The 14,533-nt window shown below is 54.8% G+C and overlaps 2 protein-coding genes across 4 annotated transcripts in view; one reads left to right on the top strand and one right to left on the bottom strand.

Moving 5' to 3' along the window:
- The window catches only part of Ap5b1 (adaptor related protein complex 5 subunit beta 1), a 79,571-nt gene that overhangs the window by 56,087 nt on the left and 8,951 nt on the right, over nt 1–14,533 (top strand). The gene's annotated exons all lie outside the window — the stretch shown is intronic.
- On the bottom strand, nt 162–10,928 carry Ovol1 (ovo like transcriptional repressor 1). Its single transcript, XM_052761221.1, has 4 exons — nt 10,499–10,928; nt 3,787–4,004; nt 1,828–2,017; nt 162–1,602 (listed from the first exon to the last, which is right to left on the bottom strand). The coding sequence occupies exons 1-4, from the start codon at nt 10,596–10,598 to the stop codon at nt 1,307–1,309; spliced, it is 804 nt and encodes a 267-aa protein (XP_052617181.1). The 5' UTR covers nt 10,599–10,928; the 3' UTR covers nt 162–1,306.

Genomic DNA, 14,533 nt, shown 5'->3' with positions numbered 1-14,533 from the left:
CCCTTTTCTGGTCTCAGCAGGATAACCAAACACACCAGTGGACAAAGACCCACTCCCTCAGAGGAACCACTCAGTCCACAGGCATTTGGAAAACAGAAAACAACAGAGATGCTTTATTAACCATCAGACAGGCTCCCTCTCAAAGTTTCTGGTATGTGGATTATTATTGTCTCAAATTTTGCTGCTGCTCAAGAATTTTTGACTTGGCCAGGAAAAAACTCAGACTCCCAGCCTGTTCCTGGCCTTGTCTTAGTACTTTAGATGGTGGACTTGGAGTTGGTGTCAAAAAATTACCAGCCCATATGGTTGAAGTAGGACCAGCCTTAGCCACACCCAGTCAGCTGTCATCAGGCTTACCAGGAAAACTGGGGCCTGGAGAAGCATGTGGAAGGAGGTGATGCCAGGGAAGGAAGAGAGAGAGGTGAGGCACTGTCCAGGGGCAGGGCAAGAGGAACAATGCATCTTCTGGGCAGGGCAGGAAGGTCTTTAATGGAACAGCTCAGAGAACAGGGTGAGTCTGCATTACCACCCCCAGAACTAAGGCACAGAGGAGGTTTGAAATGTCCAGGATAAATAGAATCAATAGGGTTGGAGAAAAAGCCAGCTCCATCCCTTTTAAAAAACAGTCTTACTGTGGGCACCAAAAATATATTAATATCTGTACATTTGTCATCTTTAAAAAAAGGACTAGAACCTCCTTGGCACCTCGTGGTTGGTCTCTTAAGAATGAGGTGATATGGAAGGCCGTGGGTGCACATGTGACTAAGTCACACATAAAGCAGTGTGACACACACACACACACACACACACAAGCACCAACATGGCTGTACACATGTGGTCCTCTGATGAAAGGGCAGAGCCCTTGGAACCCTGAGAATTAGCCCTGCAGGCATGTGAGCCTCTGCCAGCCTTGCTGCCACAGTAGTCTGCAGGGATGCTCTTTGCTGGTGTCTTGGCTCTGCGGTCCATGGGGCTCCATTGCCCATCTTGTACTCAGGCTCCCCCTCAACACATGTCCAGAGTTCTGCTGCAAGGAAGCAGGGCCTGTCTCTCTAAGCAGCTGTTTTTAATCACTTGGCCTCACCCCTGCACAAACACAGGCACCCATCGTCTCAAGCTCAGGACTCTGTCTGTAAGACAGACTTCCAAAAGTGAGCAGAAGTCAGTGCCTGAGTGCGTAGGTGTGCCTAGCATGAGGCGTTAGGGCTCTGGTCCTGTTCACTGGTGTTCTGGCAAGAGGCTGCAGGAAGGTGAACCAGCTAGGCAGCAGGGAGGTAAACCTGGTCCTTCCTGGGGCCTGTGCTGCTCAGAGGTGGGGGCTGCCCTGCAGCAGGGAAGTGACAGTGTTCTGCAGGGCCACAGCCACTTTCTTGGAGGTCTTGCGTAGCAGTGGGCTGTCGGGGTGGTTTTCCTTGAGGTGCAGGACATGACCCTCCTGACTCTCAGATGTGCAGCCACACTCTTCACACACATAGAGCTTGGCCCGGCGCTCCTTGTACGCATACTTCTGCTGCACGCCATGGATCTTCTTGAGGTGAGACTCAAGAGAGCAGCGCTGGGTGAAGGCCTTGTCACACAGGCTGCACTTGTAGGGCCGCACACCTGAGGACAACAGGGGTCAGCATCAGGGCCTGACAGGGACTGTGGAGCCTGTCTGGAGCATCCACACACAGAAAGGTCAGGTCACCTGACTGCTGAGTAACCAACAAATGACTTTGGAATTGAGTCCTTGCTTATGAATCCAGGACTCTGCCCTAAGCTTGGGGATGTGCCTCCCAGGTCCCAGGCAGGTCTGAGGCATTCCTTCTGCACACAGACTTTACTTACCAGTGTGGGTTCTGACGTGTCTCTTGAGGTCAAAGGTGTCATTGAAGCCCTTCCCACAGTACGTGCACAGGTGCCTTTTGACATCGTTGTGACATTTCATGTGTCGATTCAGCATGCGCTGGTAAGTGAAGGCCTTCTGGCAGATGTGACAGGTGAAAAGGTCTCCGTTCGGACTGTCCCCCAAGGTCACCTGTGGGTGAGGAAGGTATCTAGAAATCAGGGCTATAGGCTGGCAGATCTGCCAGCCCCTTCCGGCCCCACAACACTAAAGAAAAGCAGGCCCACCCTCCAGAGGCCATAGCCTGTGCTATTTGCTAAGAGGAGCTGCAAAGAATCTCTGGGTATTGGCCCTGTTTCCTGTTGGGTCCCCAAAATCCCTTTTGAGGCTGTCACCTTGAATTTCCCATCCTCCTGCCTTTACCTCCCAAGTGCTGGGGTTACAAGAGTGTGCCATTCTACCTGGTCTCCATGGGGCTGAGGGTTGGACTCAGGGTTTTGTGTATGTAAGGCAAGCACTCTACCCGCCGAGCTAGATCTTCAGCCTTAGAAACAGTTTTCTTGCTTTTTTATAGAATTGTTTATTTTATGTTTATGGGTGTTTTGCCTGCATGCATATGTCATGTCTGCATCACATGCTTGCCCCGTGCCCACAGTGACCAGAAGATGTCTTATCCCTTGGAACTGGAGTTACAGACAGCTGTGAGGAGCCATGTGGGTGCTGGGAATTGAACCCGGGTCCTCTGGACAAGGACTGGAAGACTGACGATCCATTTCTCCAGCTCCATCTTTTTTTTTAAATTATGGAAACTTTCAAATGTATGCAATGGTGGAAAGACTAATGTCATGGCCCTTGCCCGTTGCTCAATGAAGGTCTTACTCCATCTCTATCACCCTCCTGCTCCTTGTCTGGGCCATGTGACACACCCTGGTGGCACCACCAGACACTGTTTAGAGTAGCTGCGGCAGCATTCTAGGCGTGACTACAAAGGTGTGGCTGAGTGGCCAGTTCTCTTCCCTAACTCTGTTCACATACAGTGACTGTCCGGGCTCTGTCAGGGGCCTGCCACTAGCCATTCCTCCTGAGATCCTGGGCATCTGTCACACCACACTTCCATTTGGTACCCCTCCCTCTTTGGAACAGGACCTGGTCCTCTGTCTCCTGTGCTGTCCTGTCCTGTGTTCTGCTCTCCCTACCTGTAGGAGTCTGAGGTGTAGAGGAAAGGCTGGCAAGGAGGATGAGGGATGCTTTAAAGATCAGGAGAGTCCTAGTGTCGGGCTGTGGCCAATCATAGCCTCCCTTCTCCCATTATCTACCCCTGGCCTTTGCAGGTAGGAAGGGAAGGGACAGAACTCTCCTTCCAGCCATATCTAGGCTTTTGACATGAGGGATGGCCCCAGAGAAACACCCTTGCGCTAGATCTCGCTGGCAGGTGCTCCCAGGCCCTGGGGCTTTGGGAGTGTCCACCCAGCCAGGGCAGCTGGCTGCTTCCTCTCCTCTGTCACAAGCCATCTGTACTGCCTCATGTGGTGCTACTGAGCGTGAGTGAGGGTGGGGTAGGGGATGCTCCTGCCCTGTGCACACCCCACTCACTGCCATATGCTCTAAGGAACAGCTAACTCACCCACTGATCCGGACTTCTTGCTCCATGCAGCCCATATAGGTCTCTGCAAGAAACAACTGGGCCTGGTTCTAGCTAGCTTTGTCACCTTGAGACTTTATGTGAAGGGGTGGCTCTTTAGCTCTCTTGTCTTTTGTGGCCAGAAATGGGATTGGAACACTCGCTGGTACAGACTCCAAAGGGTTAGATGATCTCACTTCCTATCTGCTTCTTTCCTCGGTGTGCTTCAGCTAAGTGAGTCTCTGTAAAAGTCGCAGTCCAGGTCCCCTGTGTCATATCTGTGCCCCAGATCTGTCTCTATACATGCCCCTGGACCTCAAGACAGAATGAAAGTTATTACCTTCATCTTGGTCCGTAGGAAACCCTGGTCTCTGCTCTGGGGATCTGTCAGATGGCTCACATCTTCAGGGGGTAGCTGGGCCACCACGCAGGGCCCTGGGGCCACACTATAGCTGGAGTCCCGAAGGCTCATGTCCAAAGCCAGAGGGCAAGGAGGGGGTTCGGCCACGGATGGCTCTGGTTCCCGGTAGGGTGGTGGTGGGCAGAAGCCCAGGCTGACTGCAGAGAGAAGAGCAGCAGATGAGGGTGGGTGGGAAAAGATCCACTGCAGCTCCAGGAAGATCCCCAAGCAAGAAGGCTGGGATCTGTAGCCTCCACTCCTCCTGCTGCAGGCCTGTGGTAGAGCAGGGCGGGCCCCAGGCCATCAGATGCTGCACCTCCCTCCTGCCCCATTAAGGTAATTACAGGTGACGCCAGCCAAGAGCCACTGCCCCCTGAGTAACTTCTCTTAGCGGAACTGGGAGGACTGAGCTGCCCTGCCAATTATGCTGCACAGTGTCTGCCTGCCCCACCTGGGCCAGTTGCTCTGGATTCCAGAATGCCCTTACTCCTCTAGGGACAAAGGGCACCGCTGGAGGCCCTGGTCAGTCAAAGCTCCTTCAGACTCATTCTAGTCCTTGAAGGGTCCTTGGCAGTCTAGACCCTTTTGGGCCTCCCCTATGGGCAGACCTTTGGGGTTTGGGTGGTCCTAGCCTTTCCTCCTCTGACCTGACCAATCCCTGTTACTGTAGCCCATCAGGACTCCTGGGCTGAGGCTGGGCACAGCTCTGTCAGCAAAGAGGCCAGGTGGGTGGAGAGGGAGGAGGCCAGGGAGCAGCAGGTGGATGCTCGTAACAGTCAGTCTCTGGGCGCCCTGCCCAGCGCTTACACAACCCTCCCCCACTGCGGACCGCTCACTGTGGCAGTCAGGCTGGGCGCCCTCCGGCAATGCAGTGGCATCACCGATACCTGGCAGCCCTTTGACAAGGCCGCTCCCCTCAACAAACACCGTGAACTAAACGGGCCAGGCCTACAAGGCTGGGCTGGGACCCTGAGCCCCAGTCCTTATAGGACAAAAACAGGCAGAGAGTCTCAAGGCCAACAGAACTGGGACAAGAAGTATAATTTTCCAATTAGTCAATACAACCTAAGCTCTGTACTTAAAAACCTATAAATTAGTAAGTTTCCTAGTTTCAGAAGGAAAAGTCAAGACGGGGGGCTGGTACAGAAAGGATGATGAATCCAACCAACTCAGGATAGGATAAGATTTCAGGGCCTCAAGCTAGGGCCTCTGAGTAGTGTATTCCAAGCCAGAGATGTGAATGGAGGGCAAGGACCCAGGCTTGGGCTATCACCCTCACCTCTTCTGGGGGACCGCCAGGACTGTGGGGGAAGGTAAATATAAAAGTACTTGAGTTTCGGGAGAGGCCCAATTCTCGCCCCCTCAAAACACAACAAAGGTCTGACAGAGGAAGAATGCGCCTGCCTGCCGCCCAGAACCCGTTCTTCTAGCGCTGGCGTCCGTCTGTCCAGGGGGTGGGGGGACCTTAATGAGCCACCTCATTCCAGGAGTTGATTCACTAGCGCCTGGCCCTGGCCTGGCACCTGAGCTGGCATACCACCTCTCTCTGCGCTGTGCTGACTGGTGTCGGCCTCAGGCTGTGAGTCCAGCCTTCAGAGACCGGTCTGCCTATAGAGGGACCTGTGTGACACCCAGGACGAGGACAGCAGAGTGGGGTAGAGCAGTGGAGGCTCTGGTGCGGACTCACCAGACACACCCTGGCTGAAAGTCCAAAACTAGATGACAGCTCCCGTTTCTCAACCCAAGCAGAGAAAAACAGACACCTCTACCACTCATTCTGTTACTTTGGGTTGGTGTGAGTGCGGCTTCTGAACGCCAGCCCGGCCACCCGGCCACCCGGCCACCCGGCCACCGGGCCTGGGTGGAGGATCAGCCGAGGGTAGAGTGACAGCCTGGCAGGTGAGCTGTCACACTTGGCTCCTTGGCTCTATGGAGGAAAGGCTGAGCTAGGAGTCTAAGGACGGCAGTCCATTGTAGAGGACAAGCCCTTACCCTTCTGTGTCCTACACAAACCTGGAAAGGCTGCTAGGGACAGCAGACAGGACAGAACTGGCTAGATGGGCACTCCATGCTGCCTCTACCCTGAGCAAAGGGCCAATAAGACTGCCAGGGTGGGGATGTTTGCCTCAACTTACCCACCCCACCAAACCTGTCTCCCTGCCACCCCCACAAGTGTGTGTCTCCCAGGACACTCCGCACGCACAGGGAGTGTCCACTGGCATGCTGTCTGCCTATCCTGAGTGCCACTGAACGGCAGGAGGCAAGACTGGTTGGGCCTTGCTGGTGCCCCTCTCTGTCCCCTAATTAGATGTTTCCTGCAAGGCAGTGGCCGCTGTGGCTGCTACTCATTGCCTCCGCCCACAGCCACCGAGTGTGGCCAGGCCAACCCAGCTAGCCCTCTCCCTCCTCCCTCGGGAGCTGGTAAGTTCTCTCCTATTGCCTTTACCCGATGTTACAGAGCTGGCCTGGAGCAGCAGACCAGATTTGAAAAGGCTGCCCATCCACGGGCCATCTCCTACCTTCCCCTCTACAGGTCTCCTTTCTTTCAGTCACTGGCCCAAATACCAGGCAGATTGCCAGGTCCTAGCCCATAAAAGGTCTCAAGACAGGGCTGCCCATAGGCCTGATCCCCAGCTTTCTGGGGAGAGCAGGTTAAGCTGATGTGTGGATGCCTGAAATTTTGGGTCCCCAGCTGACCATACAGGTGCTGGTGTGTGTGTGTGTGTGTGTGTGTGTGTGTGTATCAACTCTGTTCTGAATGTGGGTCTGCACACCTCAGGCTGGCTTTAGGCTGCCTTTTTACACTGATTGGGAAGGGCTGGGTCCCTTGTGTTCAGCTCCCTTAGTCCTGCGGGTCAGCTAGCCATCACCTGAAAGGAGCAGCGGCAGCCCGCTGGCAGATGCTGCTGTGCCAGAGCATCACAGGCCTGTCTCTTAGCCTTCTGTTGCCCTTCTGTGGGATGTTGGTGTTCTCAAGGCAGGAGCTGTCTGTCTCCTTCCCAACTGCTTCCCTTCCGTTCGGTGTCTGTGCTGAAGTTAGACTCCGCTCTTGGCCCTCGTCCGGGGCCTGGCCCTGAGCGGACGAGAGCTGTACTTGCTGCCGCATCCTTCACCCGCTCACTCAGCGTAGACTGGGCTCCACCTGCCTCTCAGACGCTGTGCGCTGGAAATGGACCATGCCACATGCACCAACAGTGGCTAAGCTGTGCTCCCTGTCCTCCCCAGCCTCAAGCACTGTCCTCACCGCCTTTTCTGGGACAGTGTAGCAGCTTCTGCCCTAGGACATCCAAGCCTGGGCAGCTTGGGTGACAGTGTCCCCTGAGACAGGTGAGAGTCGCTTCTCCAGCTGCTCTTCTCTCCATGTCCTGGCTAGCCGACCTCTTCATGCCCAGTACTCTCAGCAGTGGCTAGAACACTCCTGAAAGAAACTCCCCCTTCCCGCACATGCTAAATGACCTGGGAGCACACAGCTGACTTTTCAGCCAGTCCTACTCAGCCTGGCAGATCTCTGAGTTCAAGACCAGCCTGGTCTACAAAATTGTACCAGCACAGCCAGGGCTACACAGAGAAACGCTGTCTCAAAAAACAACAAAAAAATGCCCAGCTTGGTGACAAACAGATCTCTGTGAGTTAGAGGCCAGCCTGGTCTACATAACATAGTGAGTTCCAGGACAGCCAGAGTTACACAGTGAGACCCTGTCTCAAACAGCAATAATGACAAGTTGGCCAAGTCCCTCTGCCATCTAGAGCAGTGTCAGGCTGGGCCATGTTATCTGGAGGAATACCAGGGGCTCCTGGAGGACCCGGTCTTCAGCATGTTTGTTTGTTTCTTTGAGACAAGGTCTCAGATGGCCTCAAATTTGTTATATGTCTGAGGTTGGCCTTGAACTCCAGATCTTCCTGCTTGCTCCATCCAAGTGCCGAGATTACAGGTGTGTACTGTATGTAGCTTTTGAGCTTTGGACATGTGCTGCCAGAACAGACCAACAAGCCAGACTATTCCTGGAGGCGAGGCTTGGAAGTGGGGTACCTCAGAGCCTGAAAGAGGCTCCTGGAATTCTCCTGGAGTTCCAGTTTTCAGGCTCAATCTGTCCCCAGGTCCCTTCCTGACTAACTCACTCAGCAAGGACCAGCTCTAGAGGAACTGTCCCACAGCAGTTCCCTGAGCCCTTCCATAGTGCAGGAGTGGAATTTACCTCCAGCTACAGCCACCTGCTTCATCCTTCCCCGTCACCACGGTAAACACAACCAAACAGAGACTCCTGTGCCAGGAGAGATGGTGGACGGTGGGGAGAAGCCAAGTGAACCCCAAACTCTGCTGTCTTCGGTAGGGAGTGGATCATCTCCTCACTTGCCTGTCTTCCATTGCAGGCTCCCAGCCCCCAGCTGTGTCCTCAGCAAAGCTGAAGGAGTGACTCTGCCCTGGGAGAAGACTCTCTGGAAGCTTGTGTCAGAGGAAGGCTGAAGTGATGACTGTCAAGTGCAGTTCCTAGGTCAGGCCCACAACACAACACCCTCAGTGTATGGTAAACCTTCCCCTCCAGGTGGTCTCCATGATACTTTGAGGGTCTTAGAAATCCCTGGCGGGAAGGTCAGAACTCGCACACTCCCATGTTCCCCAGCCCTCCCACTGGGAATGGGGTCATTGCTTAGCTGGTCAAACCGTGCCCCAAGAGTCTGTGAGGTAGGGTGACAGAAACGTGCCTAGCCGGCTCCTGGGGTCATGGCTGGCTGGTGATGGAATGGTTCAGCCAGGAGACAAAACACACCCCTTGCACTCCAGCCTTCTGAGGCATCCAAGCGTAGACTGAGGCCATTCCTTTTTTATTTCCAGAACTGTGGGAAAGACTGTGGCTCCAGTAGGCCACCTAACTTACAGGAGGGCACTGAGTCCTGTAACTTCTACCCACAGGCCTTTCTCTTCATTCAACCAATGAGGGAAAATCTTCCAAGAGCTTATTTCCCACCCCAGGCAATCCTGAGAGACGGAACAACTGCCTGCGTGTCTCCTCATCAGGACAGCAGTAGTAGGTGGCGGCGACCACAGAGGCCCCCTATCTACTCGATGGGACAGGCTGTGGGACCAGGTCTCTGGTCTTGTGTCCCTCATATCTGTTCTGGAAAAACATCTAGAACCCTAGGAAGTCTTAATGATTTGAACAAGCAGAATATCTTTGTCCTCTGTGAAAGTCAACATATGATCTGTTACTGATTGGGATGTGAAATAAAACTAAAAATAACAGCACTCTAGCCTGGCTCAGACACAGCTCACCTTTAGCACAGTCCAAGTTCAGTTTATCAGATCCCAAGGAGCAGCTGAGCAGCAAGTCAAACACAGGCTGGAGAGGAGGCTGGAGCAAGGAAGGGGGCTGTGTCCCTCACTGGCCCTTCCGGAGGTGGAGCACTGGACACTTGGCCAGAACACTTAGCCAGGCAGAAATCACAAAACCCCAAGCCCACACCGCAGGTGAGGAGGCACCCTCCCCTTTTGCCTCCTGTTTCCCCACACTGGGGATTCTAGGGCCTTCTGGCCCGTTCCCTTGTTTAAGAAGCCTTCAGAACAGCCTTACAGCTCCTCGAGATAAGGGTAAAACTTCCTACCACCACTGGATCCTGGCAGGTCTCGCCCAAAACACCCACTTACACCCAAGACACCTACAGCTTATTCAAGAGAGAAATTGAGGCATGAACCCACACAGGGTCCCTCCCTCACCACCCTCATTTCCCCCACTTTCTTAAAAGCCTGGGTGGTGCCAGAGAGCCTGCTGATCAAGGGTCAAAGTCGGTTGGTTAATTACCACACTCCCCCCCCCCTTGGAGGCTCAGGGTAGTGCGCTCCTGCCCCACCCCCAAGGCGGGGGAGCAGGAGTTGAGAAGGCGCTTGCCTCCCGACCTAGGATTTTTGTATCAGGAGCTGAAGTGTCCTAGGGCTCCAGGAAGATGCAGCTGGAGGAAGTTGATGCCAAGGCTGTCAAGGCGTCTTCCCTAAATAAACTAGGTACACCAGCTTCCTGGAGTATGTACCGTAGGTGTGGGGTGGGCTCCAGAACCATCTTTGGCTTAGGGTCCTCTGCAAGGGTGAACAGAGGTGGGACCCAACACCACCTTGTCTCAAGGGCAAGCAAGGTGCATCAGGTGTATTTCTCAGCAGCTCCTGGACCATCAGGCTGGAGGCCAGGGAAACTCGGTGACCCTGAACCTCATCTCTCTTATCTTAACCCGAGCAGTTTTGTGGGGTCGACTAAAGCTCCAAGTTTTCCCTTACAATGTAGCCCAAGTCTCAGCGGAAACTCCAGCTCCTTTCCAGTCCCCCGCCCTCCCCTTCGAGGTGGCATCGCTCCAGTGCTCCTCTCCTGCCTCATGAAAGTCCAGGTTTTCTGGATTTACGACGCGAGAGCGGAGGGGGTGGTGGGGGTGTCCTCTGAGCGGTGACACACCCCGCTGCGTCCCCTGCGACGCGGCGCGGGCGTGCGATCCCGAGCCTGAGAGTGGCGGAGCCTCGGCTTGGGGCCCCTTCCCCCCGACCCGCGCTCCTCCCGCGCCGGGCTTCGGCCTGCGGCGGCGATCCGCGTCCCCCACGCGCCTCTGACCGGCGCCGACCGCTCGTCCGTGCGCCCCGCCCTCCCGGCGCCGGGAGCCCGCGGTGCCTCACCTGGCACGTAGATCTCGCCGCGCTCCTCGTCCGGGAGTTCGCTCCAGTTCCTCTTGCACGTGGAGACGCATGGCTTCTTCACCAGGAACGCACGGGGCATCTTCGATCCCTGCTGGCCCGGCGCGCTTCGCTCCCGTGAGTCGAGTCCGGGTGGTCGTCCCACCTTTTCGGGGCTGAGGCGCGGGAATGGGGACAGTTCAAGAAAGGAGTCGCCGAGGCGTGCCCACGTTCTGAGGAAAAAGAGTACCAGGGACCGCGCGTGGCACTTCCAACTCCGCCGAAGGTCGCCGGTGCCCGCAGAGCGGGTGCAGCCAGGTGCACCCGGATCGAGAAGCGCCCAGTGAGCGTCCCTTGGCTCGACTGGCGTCCCTGCGGCCGCTTGCGATGTCTTCAAGTGCGAGCTGGACGGACGGGTTCACGCTTTATTGGCTCGCGGCTGTGTGTGTTGGTGGCTCGGGCGGGGGTGGGGTGGGGGTGTTGATCTGATCTAATTAGCTTGGAGTGGCCAGGAGAGCGATGGCGCATGCGTTGGGAAATAACGGTGACAACCCACCTATTTGTTACCTGTCGAACCGGTTTCCATTCCGCTGCGGGTGAGGTGGCCTCGCGGCCCGGGCGGGGCGGTTCGTCGGGGGTGGGAGGGGGGACGGCCCGACGGGGGTGAGAGGGGGGGCGGGCTCCGGTCCCCCCACCCAACAGCACTCGGCCCGCCCCGGACCTGCCCTGCCCGGCGTGCTCAGGTTTGCAAACTAGAGTTTCGGAGGGAGCAGGCACCGGAAAGAAGGGAGGGCAACGTTATGTGCACCGGCGCTCGCACGCTCCGTGGGCGATGACATAAAACTCGCCCAACAGGCCCGGGCCCAGCCTGACGCGCCTGGGGCGCCCGGAGAGGTACAAAGCCGCCAGGCGGGAACCCAGCGGCCCTGGATCCCCAAGGCCAGGCTGAGCAATTCTTGGTTCAGCACAGAGGTATTTGCTGGGCACCGGCTTCCTGCGGGAAGGCACGCAAGGCAGCAGGAACGCGTGGACCCGGAGGCTCGGACGCGCCTGCAAATCCAAAGCTCGAGCCTGCCTTCCGGTTGTGCGGGCGTTTAAACTGCCCTGAGTCCAACTTAATTGAGGCCAGCGCCTTGGCATATAGGCGGACGCATTCGCCCAAACTCTCCTGATCATAAGTAGCCAGATTTCGGATTCCGGAAATCTGCAAAAGACCAGAGGGTGAGGACCCCAGCTGAGGTCTGACCCAGTCCTCTTTAGCCTGTTGCAGCCAGTACCCTCCCTGGGTGGGAACTTAGCAAGCAACTACTCTCCATCCACCCTGCCGTATTCTTCAGCAGGCCCAGTTGGAATGATGCCCCACCCCTGTTGAACTGCCCGGGAGTGTTCCGTGGCCTTCATGAACCACTTCACTGTGACACTTGGGCCGTGGCTGGGTTTCTTTTACTGGCTGACCTATTAAAGGCAGGAACAGAACCTGCAGTTAAAGGCTGCTAACATTTTAGACTCCAGACCTCAGTACGCCTTTCTCGCATGGTGTTCAATGTTTTCGGGAACAGATTGTGAGGGAAATTAGTCTGATAAATGAATTCACACAGTTCAAAAGTCAGGAGTCACAGGTCGTAATCCAGCACGTGGGAAGCTGAGACAGGAAAGCTGAGCGTCAGAGGCCAGCCTAAGTGTCCTCGTCAAATCCTATCTCAAAAGCAAAACGAGAGTCCAAAGAGACGAAGGCTCGACTCCCAGGACCCGTGGTGGAAAGAGAAAACTGACCCCACAGGCACACTGTGGAACTGGCACACTGTGCAGGCACACTGTGGAACTGGTGCCATGCACACATCTGCACAATGAAAGCAAAAAGGAGAGGAAGTGGTTAGGGTGGGCTCAAAGGCATTCAGAGGCCATTTCCAAAGTGGGACTACTTGGAGAGACCCTGTGCATTTCCCAGGATCTCTGTGAAGATGAATGGATGAGGGAGACACACCAGCCTCCTCCTCACTGAGTAGGAAGTAGTTTGACTCTCTTCCTGTAGAATCCTGTCATCTACCTCACTGGGTTACTGGGAAAGCGCTGTAGCTTTTCTGAGGAGCCATTAAGGTTTACCGCTTCCCCTTGCTGTCTCTGGAGAGCTGTCTACCATAGTCCACTCTGCTCTGCTCTTGGACCTTGCTCTTCAACTGACACTAAGTGAGCACCTACTGTATGCTTATCTTTAGTAATAAACCCTGGGGCAGCAACATGGATTGTCTAGGAGGCAGCTGAATTCGGCTTCTCTCTCTCTCTCTCTCTCTCTCTCTCTCTCTCTCTCTCTCTTTGCTTTTTTGAGACAGGGTTTCTCCGTGTAGCTCTGGCTGTCCTGGAACTTGCTCTGTAGACCAGGTGGCCTTGAACTCAGAGATCCACCTGCCTCTGCCTCCCGAGTGCTGGCATGAAAAGTGTGTGCCACCATGCCCAACTTGGCTCACTTCACAGCCTGTCTGTCTTGCTTTCTTTTCCCCTCAGTGAAACCCATTACTTTTTTTTTTTTTTTTTTGGAGACAGGGTCTTTCTATGTATTGTTGTCTGTCTGTCCTGGGACTTTCTATGTAGGCCAGGCAGGCCTTGAGCTCACAGAGATCTGCCTGCCTCTGCCTCCTGAGTGCCCAGGTTCCACAGTATTTCTTGAGCTCCTTTGTAGTGCCGGTCCGACAAGCTGGTCCCAGTGAGTGCCAGGAGAGCCTACGGTGAAGTCTTCACGGGGGACCCTGGACACAAAGCTAGGCTTTCTCATCAGAGAGCAGTTTGGATGTCCAGGAAGCCAGGTGGAGAGCTTAAATGGGTGAGGCCCGCCAGCTGAGTGTCTCTACTGGTACAGAGTCATCGTGAGCAGGGCGAGGTCCAGGAGAGATGCATCTGTGCCCATCTGTCTGCTGCTGCAGCCCCAGTCGGGTCTCGGCCTTTACATATTTCCTTATTTTCTTTCTTTCTTTCTTTCTTTCTTTCTTTCTTTCTTTCTTTCTTTCTTTCTTTTTTTCCTTCAAGACAGGATTTCTCTGTGTAGCTTTGGAGCCTGTCCTGGAACTCACTTTGTAGACCAGGCTGGTCTCGAACTCACAGAGATCCACCTGCCTCTGCCTCCCGAGTGCTGGAATTAAAGGCGTGTGCCACCACTACCCAGCTTTTTACTTCTTTTATGTGTATGAGTGTGTTGCCTGCATATATGTGTCTGTGTATCACATGCATGCCTGGTGCTTGAGGAGGCCAGATGTACTGGGACTGGAGTTGCAAGCAGTGCTGAGTGGCTATGTGGGTGCTGGGAACTGATCTCAGATCCTTTGGAACAGCAACAGGTGCTCTTAACTGATGAGCCATCTCTACGGCTATTCCACTTTTTTTTTTTTTTGGTTTTTCGAGACAGGGTTTCTCTGCGTAGTTTTGCGCCTTTCCTGGAACTCACTTGGTAGTCCAGGCTGGCCTCAAACTCACAGAGATCCGCCTGGCTCTGCCTCCCGAGTGCTGGGATTAAAGGCGTGCGCCACCACCGCCCGGCTCTATTCCACTTTTTTTTTTTTTAAGAGAGTGTCTTTCCATCGACTGTGGTGGCGCACACCTTTAATCCCAGCGTTTGGGAGTCAGAGGCAGGTTTATCTCTGTGAGTTCAAGACCATCCTGGTCTAAATAACGAGTTCCAGGGGAGCCAGGTTATGTAGAGAGACTGTCTCAAAAAGTAGAAAGTAAAAAAGATAGGGCCTCTCACTGGACCTGGAACTCATGGTTTCAGTAGCCTGGCTGAGCAATGAACTCAAGAGATTTTCCTGTCTCCATCCCCCAGCACAGGGTTACAGGTGCACATGGGTACTGGGGGTCCGAGTGCAGGTCCTCATGCTTGCTCAGCAAGCATCTACCCATTGAGCCAGATGCTAACCCGTAGAATAGGTCAAACAAAACACTCTTGTGGGTTTGCCTGTGAGCTTTGGGGTCATGGGCACCCTCTGGAGCTAGACAAGGTACGTGAACTTAGGTCTGAGCTAAGCACTGTGAGGAGACACTTCTACCCAG

This window comes from Peromyscus californicus, unplaced genomic scaffold (genome assembly GCF_007827085.1).
Source record: "Peromyscus californicus insignis strain IS unplaced genomic scaffold, ASM782708v3 Scaffold_4__1_contigs__length_199733344, whole genome shotgun sequence".
Lineage (NCBI taxonomy): Eukaryota > Metazoa > Chordata > Mammalia > Rodentia > Cricetidae > Peromyscus > Peromyscus californicus.
This window is presented reverse-complemented; position numbering and strand designations above follow the sequence as displayed.

Coding starts and splice junctions, on each gene's coding strand:
- Ovol1 (XM_052761221.1), bottom strand. CDS start 10,598: ATGCCCCGTGCGTTCCTGGTGAAGAAGCCATGCGTCTCCACGTGCAAG. Junction 4,005..10,498: donor CGGCGAGATCTACGTGCCAG/GTGAGGCACCGC, acceptor TTCTCTCTGCAG/TCAGCCTGGGCTTCTGCCCA. Junction 1,603..1,827: donor ACACGTCAGAACCCACACTG/GTAAGTAAAGTC, acceptor TGTTGTCCTCAG/GTGTGCGGCCCTACAAGTGC.